This window comes from Cebus imitator, unplaced genomic scaffold (genome assembly GCF_001604975.1).
Source record: "Cebus imitator isolate Cc_AM_T3 unplaced genomic scaffold, Cebus_imitator-1.0 Scaffold682, whole genome shotgun sequence".
Taxonomy (NCBI): Eukaryota; Metazoa; Chordata; class Mammalia; order Primates; family Cebidae; genus Cebus; species Cebus imitator.
Genome location: NW_016107997.1, coordinates 396,246 through 406,885, shown reverse-complemented (window position 1 = coordinate 406,885; position 10,640 = coordinate 396,246). Strand labels below are relative to the sequence as shown.

At 38.9% G+C, this 10,640-nt stretch overlaps 1 protein-coding gene across 2 annotated transcripts in view; it reads right to left on the bottom strand.

The window, feature by feature from the left end:
- Positions 1-4,464: 4,464 nt before the first annotated feature.
- PPAT (phosphoribosyl pyrophosphate amidotransferase) overlaps positions 4,465-10,640 on the bottom strand; it is a 42,142-nt gene continuing 35,966 nt past the window's right edge. For both annotated transcript variants that reach the window (XM_017518498.2, XM_017518499.2), the window contains exons 10-11: positions 7,708-7,828; positions 4,465-6,655 (exon numbers count right to left, since the gene is read on the bottom strand). In XM_017518498.2, the coding sequence (XP_017373987.1) occupies positions 6,459-6,655; positions 7,708-7,828 (318 nt within the window). In that variant the 3' untranslated portion in view covers positions 4,465-6,458. The remainder of the gene's footprint in view (positions 6,656-7,707; positions 7,829-10,640) is intronic.

Below are 10,640 nucleotides of genomic sequence, written 5' to 3'. Positions count from 1 at the left end.
AATAATTTGGAAAATCCTTGACCCTACTTGAAAGCAAGGTTAGGCCCTCCTGTTATGTGCTCTTGTTGCACATATTATAATTGGGATAATGAGGCATTGTGTGATTCACTCTAAGTGTTCAGCTGCTCGGGAGAAGGCAGAGAGCAAATTAGTGGTTGGGTTTTTCAGGCTTGGTGTTTTGACAGGTGTTATTAGTCCAGTCTCACATTGCTTAAAGGAAAATACCTGAGACTGGGTAATTTATAAAGAAAAGAGGTTTAATTGACTCACAGTTCTGCATGGCTGGGGATGCCTCAGGAAACTTAAAGTCATGGTGGAAGACACCTCTTCACAGGGCATCAGGAAAGGACAGGTAATTGTGAAAGCAGAATGGAAGGCTGGGCGTGGTGGCTCACGCCTATAATCCCAGTGCTTTTGGAGGCTCAGGCGGGTGGATTACCTGAGGTTAAGAGTTCGAGACCAGCCTGGCCAACATGGTAAAACCATCTCTACTAAAACTACAAAAATTAGCCGGTGTGGTGGTGTGCCCCTGTAGCCCCAGCTACTGGGGAGGCTGAGACAGGAGGATTGCTTAAACCCAGGAGGCCACTGCATTCCAGCCTGGGCAACAGAGACTCCATCTCCCCCAAAAAAAAGTAGAATGGAAGGATGAGAAAGTTTGCAAGAAAGTTAGCCTGTTGAATTAGGGTTCTACAGAGAAACAGAACCAATAGGATATAAATATCTGGAAAGAGATTGATTTTTTTCATGGGGGCTGACAATTCAGAAATCTATAGAGAGAGCCTGCAGGCTGGAAAGCTCAAGGCAGGGTTTCTATGTTGCAATCTTAAAGTTTGGGCATGGTGGCTCGCACCTGTAATCCCAGCACTTTGGGAAGCCAAGGCAGGTTGATCATGAGGTCAAGAGATTGAGACCATCCTAGCCAACATGGTGAAACCCCGTCTCTACTAAAAATACAAGTTAGCTGGTCATGGTGACGCACACCTGTAGTCCCAGCTACTCAGGAGGCTGAGGCAAGAGAATTGCTTTAACTTGGGAGGCGGAGGTTGCAGTGAGCTGAGATCATGCCATTGCACTCCAGCCTAGTGACGGAGCAATAAAAAAAAAGAAAGAAACCTCACTCTTTGCTCTAACAGTAACAAGGGTGATGTCAGCCCAAACTTAGATAAGCAGTTGCCAGGCAAATGTCTTTGTAGATGTATGTGTGTGTGGTTTGTGGTATGTTGTGTGTATGAGTGTGTTGTGTTTAAGGTTGTGGTGGCCTTTGTGCAGGTTGTAAATTTTTGTAATCTTTTGATAGTTCTTATCAACCATATGTGAATGAGAACCCTTCCCCTTCATGGCCTTTCCTGGTTCCAACTGTCAGGGTTTTAACACAAGTGACTCCACTTTGAATCTGACAACTTTCCCATTTCCCCTTTTGATCAAGGTCTTTCTCAAAAGCATCACTGATCAGTAATCCTGTATTTAGGCTTTGATGTCCCTTGGTGCCAGTCTGCCCCCATGTTGAAGGGAGTCATTGGTAACTAGGAATTAGCATCGAAAGCCTTAACCACATTTGAGCAACAAAAGAGGTTTGGAGGGAGTGGATCTCAGGATAAATCTACCTGGAGTCCGTTGCTAAGTTCAATTTTGTCTGTTCCATAGGCAATGGCTATCATCTCAAAGTGCTGGTGAAGGATATTAACAACAATGGTAGTCTGTGATTGCTGCATAATAAAGTTTACTATGTTGTGTTCAGTATAAAACCTAACCCCCAGCTCTGCTTAAAATTAACTAATTCCCTAAAAAACTTACCTTATCTCGGCCGGGCGCGGTGGCTCAAGCCTGTAATCCCAGCACTTTGGGAGGCCGAGGCGGGTGGATCACGAGGTCAAGAGATCGAGACCATCCTGGTCAACATGGTGAAACCCCGTCTCTACTAAAAATACAAAAAATTAGCTGGGCATGGTGGCGCATGTCTGTAGTCCTAGCTACTCAGGAGGCTGAGGCAGGAGAATTGCCTGAACCCAGGAGGCAGAGGTTGCGGTGAGCCGAGATCGCGCCATTGCACTCCAGCCTGGGTAACAAGAGCGAAACTCCGTCTCAAAAAAAAAAAAAAAAAAAACTTACCTTTTCTCCCACATTCTCAGCAAAGTTCCCAGGCATCTCAAGACTCCTGTTTTTCTTACTGACCAGCTGCCAGGTCACAGGGCAAAATAACACCCAAAGAATGTAAAATGTGTTTCTCAAAATGATATTTTTCAAATGTAACATACATCACAAGACAGTTTACAAATTAATTGTTCTTTGTTCTGGCTTCTGTAAACCTGTTAGCTGCTACGTCATCCTAGATGTATAAAAGTCCCCCATTTTCTTTGTCCTGGGCTCAGCCTTGGGATGCTAATCCGCTGAGCTGGTAGCCACCTTAGTAAAATCCTCATTTCACCCATTAGTCTCTCTGATCTCCTGAATATTCTGCAATACTGGGACAGCATTATTCTGTTAGGGGTTGCATTTCTGTGCAAATTTGACAAGAAATAGGTGTAAAGTTCTTAAAAAAAAAAAAAAAAAAACGGCCAGGTGCAGTGGCTCAGGCCTGTAATCCAGCACTTTGGGAGGCTGAAGCAGACGAATCACCTGAGGTTGGGAGTTCGGTTGGTGAAACCCTGTCTCTACTAAAAATACAAAAATTAGCTGGGCATGATGGCACATGCCTGTAATCCCAGCTACTTGGGAGTCTGAGGCAAGAGAATCGCTCAAACCAGGGAGGTGGGGGTTGTGGTGAGCAGAGATTGCATCATTGTACTCCAGCTTGGACAGCAAGAGGGAAACTGTCTCAAAAAAAAAAAGGAAATACAAAGTAAAATTAATAGTAATATGACCAGTTATAATTAATAGTAGCAATCGCAGCATAATGGTTTTGAGCCATGAACCTAGGCTTAAAGGCAACCAACTGAATAAATCAAATGACTACGAAGAATGAGGTGAGACCTGTTATACCATGTGGCCTATTTTCATATTTTGTGTACATAAATTCCCCAAAGGAATTTATCCAGGTACGGCATGTAGCATGAGCAAAAGCACAGACATCTCTCTGTTTAGCTGGTAGGCAGCAATCCTATTATTTAGCATTCCATGACTGGTTTGAATTAAAGCAGAGAGAGCTTAACTGTTTTAAAAAAGACCATTAGTACAATTTGAACAAAAAGTTTACTGGGGATGCTGCCAATGTTATGGTAGACTAAAAGATTTGTTAGGTCAGATTCTGTCAAGTCACTCACAATATCTACTGATTGTGAAATTTCAATTATACCATTATCCTGCCAAATGAAAGAGATATGCATAAACAAGGAAAAATTAAGAGGGGCAAGAGAGTCATTATCATGGGGAGTTACGTGCCATCATCTGGGAAAAGCTGCCCACAGCATGAAGATGTTTTTTTTTTCTTTTTTGAGACAGATTCTCGCTCTGTCACCAGGCTGGAGTGCAATGGCGTGATATCGGCTGACTGAGATCTCCACCTCCCAGTTTCAAGTGAGTCTCCTGCCTCAGCCTCCTGAGTAGCTGGGACTACAGGTGTGCACCATCATGCCCAGCTAATTTTTGTATTTCTAGTAGAGACAGGGTTTCACCATGTTGGCCAGGATGATCTCCATCTCTTGACCTCATGATCTGCCTGCCATGGCCTCCCAAAGTGCTGGGATTACAGGCGTGAGCCGCCATGCTCAGCCAATGTTAACTTTTCATTCTGGTTTACAGCTTGAATGTCTCCTGTTATAGCATTGGGCAGTTTTGTGAACCTTTGGGCGTGAGATTTCTCCCTTTTGAGCCTGGGCTTTAAGAACATAACAGGTCTCATTTTTAGTAATTCCATGGAAGAAAGCTGGATTGGAGGAACCTAAAGAATTAAAGATCCACTCCAGTGACCAGGGTTTACCTAGTTGCACAGAAATTTTCTTAACACTGGGAGGTGCCCTACTAGTAATCTTTCCTGTCTGTGACCAGTTTATCCTGAGCATGGGAGACTTTTCCTTTGGATACCTTCAATATGAAGTATGCAGTATTTTCAGAGTGGCACCTTTCACTTAGTTAATACCCATTTACATTCCTTCCATGTCACTGAATGGCCTGATGCTCATTTCTTTTAAGCACTGAATAATATTCTATTGTCTGTATGTCTACAGTTTATTCATTTACCTACCCAACTCCACACTTTGAAAGTCTAATCCTCCTCTTCCATGACACTCTTTCCCCACAGTGCTTCCAAAGAACTTGCCACTACTGTGCTGCTTACTTAGTATTGCATTTCTAATTACTTTATTTGTCCCTCATTGTCAACGAGCAGTTTTGCCTGGTTCATAAGAGATGGCCTATTTATTGAAACGCCTGGATCAGAGAAATAAGATATGACTAGCTGGTGCCAGGAACAGCCTGGAAGTTTTCTTCATGCTGTTTACCATAATGCATAAGTAGAAGTCACTATGAAAAAAAAAGCATACACATATATTTAAACATACTTATTACACATATTTGTCCACAAGGCATCACAAAGAAGTCACAAAAAGTAGGCTTAGTTTAGCTCACAATATAAATCCCATGAAAACACATTTTTCATCTCTGTAGTTTATAATACTCTACTTATATAAATTTAAAGCAGTTAAACAACATTTGAAATTAAATTGGTAAAAAACAAAAAACAAAAAAAACTTCAGAAAATTGTGAAGTAAAAGGCCATGATGGAGAAATATTAAGAAATCTGTAGAATTATCAAACTGTCCCAGTATTATTTTCCTTTACAAAAGCATCTCAGTAAAATAAAATAAAAACTACAGAAAACACAAAAGTAAAATCAGAGATTTTGGTTTAGTACTTTCCCTGAGTCTCTTGTTTTAAAATTCAAAGTAAGGCCAGTTCAAGATTGACCCACAGGTCTTGCCTCCTCCATGCTGCCATGGGGAATACATTTCAGACAAGAGGCTACACATGCTGAGGTGGTCCCAGGGCTTTATTCAAATGCCAATTTGCCTGTGTCACTGCCACAGGGTTATCTGACCCACTGCTGCACGTGGGCTTAAAGAGCTGTCAAGATTTTATCTTGGCCTGCTGTAATATAACATGTGAGACTATATACCAAAGGAAGACAAACAGTTTCAGTTACTAATAAATATTAAATTTCTAAATGGATCTGGACACTATATACATCAAATTGTGGTAACACAACAGAAACAAACACTTTTATGTTTAAAAGTTCTTACATAAACAGGAGTTTGGGGTCAAGTCATCTTAAACTTCTAAATCTCAGATGTTACAAGAAAAAGGTTCCAAAAAGAAATCAATTTCATTAGATCTTAATAAAGTAGAAAAAAATGATTATGATACTTGGACTTGGATTATAAATTGATACTCTCCCAAAGTGGTTGTCACTTTGACCCTTAAACAAAATTGGCCCCTATTGTGTCTCTACTTGATCACTCAATTGCAACAATATGTATGTGTACATCTACATGTATACATGCTTGCAAGTGATCAAGCACTTCATTAAAAAAGCATATGATAATTAATTAAATTAAGGATAAAAGGTTTGTTTGAATCTAAAAATTTGGTTTTTGTTTCAAATGTACCAGGTTACTTGTTGAGCTTATACTATCAGGGCACTAAATACTATGGATCACATTTTCTAGTCAAATGTAAGAAAAACTTTTTCACAGATTTTTACAACCCTTTTTAGGACATCTCAAAGAGAGATGGCAAAGATCTGCCAATTTATGTTTCCTTCCATTATAATGAAATCTTAATTGTAAACCAGTTTCAAAAAAGTTAATAATTATTAGCTTTTCAAACAGTAACAAGCATGAGCTGCCCTAAAATTAGAGGTGAAATGACGGCTCTACTCACTTATTCACATTTCTATTGACTATTTAATTTAATAATATAAGTATCCCATTGCACATGTGGGGAAACTGAGGCACCACAGCTTATATTTTGTTTTTTTTTTGTTAGTTTTTTTAAAGATATGTCTACAGTTAGGGAAGTCAAGGTCATAACTACAGACAGAACTGTAGAGGCTAGACACCTATGAGGTATAATGTATTCTATTCAAATTTTGTGTGAAATGTTACATTTAACTCACCTGTCTTGTTGGCGTCACCTCTCCTATCTTAACTCTAACTTCTTGCAAACCCTTTAAAGCATTAAATGTCAATGACTATCTGCCTTCTCTGACTTGGTTAAAAAGGCTAGCCAATGCTTGTGTAAAAAAAGAACGCCACATATTGTTGTATTATATGCCATTAGAAATGTTCAGTTATCACACTTTGGTATCCTTTTCGGAAAAAAGAATCTCAAAACTTATAAAGGTAAACATAAGCATGGCATTTTACATTGTACCAACTGAGTAACAGTAAATAAATGAGGTGTGACCACTATAACTTCTTGACCAACTTTCTATATTGAAATAACACATCCAACCCTATCAGCTACCATTCCAATTCTACAGGATATTTTCCAGTGAGACAAGCTGTACAGTGACCGCTCCTTTCAAAACATTCCACACCATTTCCATTTTCTTGGATCATAATGTCGTGCTTCTTCTCTTTTTGTTTTTTAAATTTTATCCCTTCTTGTACAGATGAAACCAGTCCTTCTACTGACAGATACACAACACTGTTTGCTCCTAAAGAGAAAAAGAGGGAAAAATTAAAATGTAATGAGAATTCCTTTAGAAAGGAAGAAATGCTTCAAAAGAGAATGGTTACAAACAGAATAAGCTAGGATAAAAATTTCTCCTTAAGCCTTTCTTTTAAAAAAAGGAAAAAATAAATCAATAAAACTCAGTTCCTTTATTTTTAAAAATTTAAATTGGAATCTAAGGGATAACAGTCTGAAACAGCAGAGGAGGCTTCATGTCTAGAATAGAATTAGAGTGCTTTGGGCATAATTTTCTTAATTGAGAAAATGGAATTTAAAGTCAGAAAGATCTAGGCTCAAATTTAAGCTTAAGTTCACTTACTTTTTCTAAGTCTATTTTTCATCTATCTAAGATGTGGGAAACATTGCCTAAATGTAGAATTTTTGTGATGTTATCATGATAATATAGATGATCTAAGCAGCATAATTTCTGGCAAAGTGTGAGTGCTCATAACATGTATGACACCCATCAGAGTGATATTTAAAAATATTTAACCAGTAAGGCACATGCATGACAGGTCAAAAGAAACACGAGCCACAAACAAATGGTGTGGAGGTACCCAGGCACAATGAAGAAATAGCATGTGTTATTTACACAGTTTATACATCACCTGATTTTGAAAGTAAGGTGTCTTATCCAGGATAACTTAGATCTTGAAGTCTCCTGATCTCATTATTGAATATGAGCCTACACAAACTTTTTACTTCGTGATTTGTATCCAAATCCAAATTACTCTGTTAAAATCTGATTAAATTATTTGGCTTTTCTTGGGATCTGACTTTTGGGAGGTTTTAAGTGATATGCTTGCACTTTCCTCCACCTGGAAACCACTTCTTTCTTATCTCATCTCTCCAACACAGGACTTTCTATATAGTGTCTGCCCATGCCCACTACTCTCACTATTGAGAATAATATTCAGTATCTGCTTAATATGTATAAATACTTTTAACATTGAATACTCCTTTTTACTAATGGTGTAAAGACTGTCAAGCTTTGGATTTTCTGTTAATAATCTTTATAGAAATTTTAATACCTACCTAGATATTCTGCAAGGTGATCAAATTCTGGTTTATTGGCAATGAGCTCTTCTTTTGTAGGAATGTTTATTCCCATGAAGCATGGATATTTAACTGGTGGTGAAGCTACTCGAATGTGTACCTTGGAAAGAAATCATTGCACACAAGTTTTGTAATAAGACTATGCAAAATTCTTTCATTATGCAAATACAATATAAAATTGTTTTGCAGAATATTCAGTAACAACATACGGGTAAAAAAGAACATACTATAGAATTTGTTTCACTGAGTAGCACATGAAAAAGAATCCTGGAAAATCATGTGGTAAACACAGAACTGCAGTGTTCAGTCAGAACTACTCAGATAAATCAAATCATTATTAGAGAATCCTACTTGGTGTAGCCTTGCTACAGATTCCAAAGTATCCTGAACAAGAATTTCACTATGTCAGCCACTAATAAAGGGTTCTTTCTACAAAGCTGCTTCTTGTTTTTCTTTCTGTCACCTAATCATGAGGAATTTTCTTTCTCTAGATATCCTACTTCTCATTTGATGTCTTTACATTCCTAGAGCCACTTAGATTTTCTCTTGTAATACCTGATACTTCTGCCTATCCCTTATCTTACCATTTTAAAAAGAAAAATACTATTTACCAGGTTATAACAAAGACTTTACTACTACCACAGAGCTGTTTTTGTCTATTATTTTTTGCCTTACATCAGGCACATTTATATGGCTATACTCCGTGTCCACATTTACTTTTTCTTTATTTTTTTATTTTATTTTATTTATTTATTTTTATTTTTTTAAATAGAGATGGCGCGTCACCATGTTGACCAGGCTGGTCTCGAACTCATGACCTCAGGTGATCCACCCATCTCGGCCTCCCAAAGTGCTGGGATTACAGGCATGAGCCACCACGCCCGGCCCCACATTTACTTTTTACATTTCCTTTATTTCCCGTGCTATGCAGTCTTCTTAGTATTTAATGGCTGTATCATATTTCATCACATTGATATATCAATTTACTAAATTATATTCTCCAACAAGGAGATATTTAAGCCATTTCCAAGTTCTTTGACTTTATCTTTTTCACTATTGCAATCAATGTGGAACTTACGTTAAATCCCTGTATCTATTACATAATTTTCACAGACTTCCGGAGTGAGATTATCATAATCCTAAACACAGGTATAAAAAAGGCTGGAAAATCATAATCACAATTATCTTGCAAATTTTTAAAATAAATTGGCATGCTTCTTTTCATCCCACTTTTTTCTACAGATTTTATTTTTCATTTTTCAGAGATAAGGGTCTTACTATGTTGCTGAGGCTGAGATTTTATTTTTAAATTTACTCAACTGTTAGTTGTAAATGGCATCTCACTTCTGTAGTATGAGCTACTGAAATAGAATAAGCTTTGGAATCTTAAAATATAACAATCTATCTATCTATATATATACATATTAAAACTTCATGTTGTATATAATACATATATACATTTGTCAATTTAAAAAATAAAAATTACAAATTTTTCAAGACATAAAGTGAGGCCAGGTGTGGGTGGTTCACACCTGTAATCTCAGCACTTTGGGACACTGTGGGGGGTAGATGGCCTGAGCTCAGGAGTTTGAAACCAGCCTGGGCAACATGGTGAAACCCTGCCTCTACTAAAAAATACAAAAAATTGGGCCGGGCGCGGTGGCTCAAGCCTGTAATCCCAGCACTTTGGGAGGCCGAGGCGGGTGGATCAACAGGTCAAGAGATCGAGACCATCCTGGTCAACATGGTGAAACCCCGTCTCTACTAAAACTACAAAAAATTAGCTGGGCATGGTGGCGCGTGTCTGTAGTCCCAGCTACTCAGGAGGCTGAGGCAGGAGAATTGCCTGAACCCAGGAGACGGAGGTTGCGGTGAGCCGAGATCACGCCATTGCACTCCAGCCTGGGTAACAAGAGCGAAACTCCGTCTCAAAAAAAAAAAAATACAAAAAATTAGCCAGGCGTGGTCCTAGCTACTTGGGAGGCTACAGTGGGGGAATCGCTTGCGCCCAGGAGGCAGAGATACAGTGAGCTGAGATCGAACCACTGCATTCCAACCAGCTGGCACAGTGAGTCCTGCTATCAAGGAAAAAAAAAGACATAAAGTGATATTAAAAAATAACTTGGCCAGGCACGGTGGCTCATGCCTGTAATCCTAACACTTTAGGAGGCCAAGGCAGGTGGATCACTTATACCCAGGAGCTTCAGACCAGCTTGGGCAGCATGGTGAAACCCCATCTCTACTAAAAATACCAAAAATTATTCTGGCTGTGATGGTGCATGCCTGTAGTCCCAGCTACTCAGGAGGCTGAGGTGGGAAGATTACTTGAGCCCTGGAAGCAGGGGTTGCAGTGAGCTGAGATGGTGCCATAGCATTCCAGCCTGGGCAACAGAGCCAAACACTGTCTTAAAAAAAAAATTAAAAAAAAGCAAGTCAAAGGTATTACAATGGGATTGGTTATATGTCTTTAAGCAGAGAAGGCAATTAATACTCCATTAGTAAAATTAGCATTCTATTTTGTATTTTTAGTCCTTTTTTTTGAGATCGATTTGGCTCACTGCAACCTCCACCTCCTGGACTCAAGCCATCCTCCCACCTCAGCCGGATTACAGGCATGTGCCACCACGACCCACCCATTTTTTTGTATTTTTAGGAGAGGCGGGGTTTAACTATGTCACCCAGGCTGGTCTTGAACTCCTGGACTCAAGCCCACCTTAGCCTCCCAAAGTGTTGGAATCATAGGCATGATTCACTGTGCCCAGCATATTTTGTGTTGCTAGTCTTTTAATTAATTTTCTAAAAAATTTCAGGTTTTTTAAAATTTAATTTTATTACTTTTATTTTTGTAAAGATAGGGTCTCACTATATTGCCCAGGCTGTTCTCAACCTCCTGAGCTCAAGCAACCCTCCTG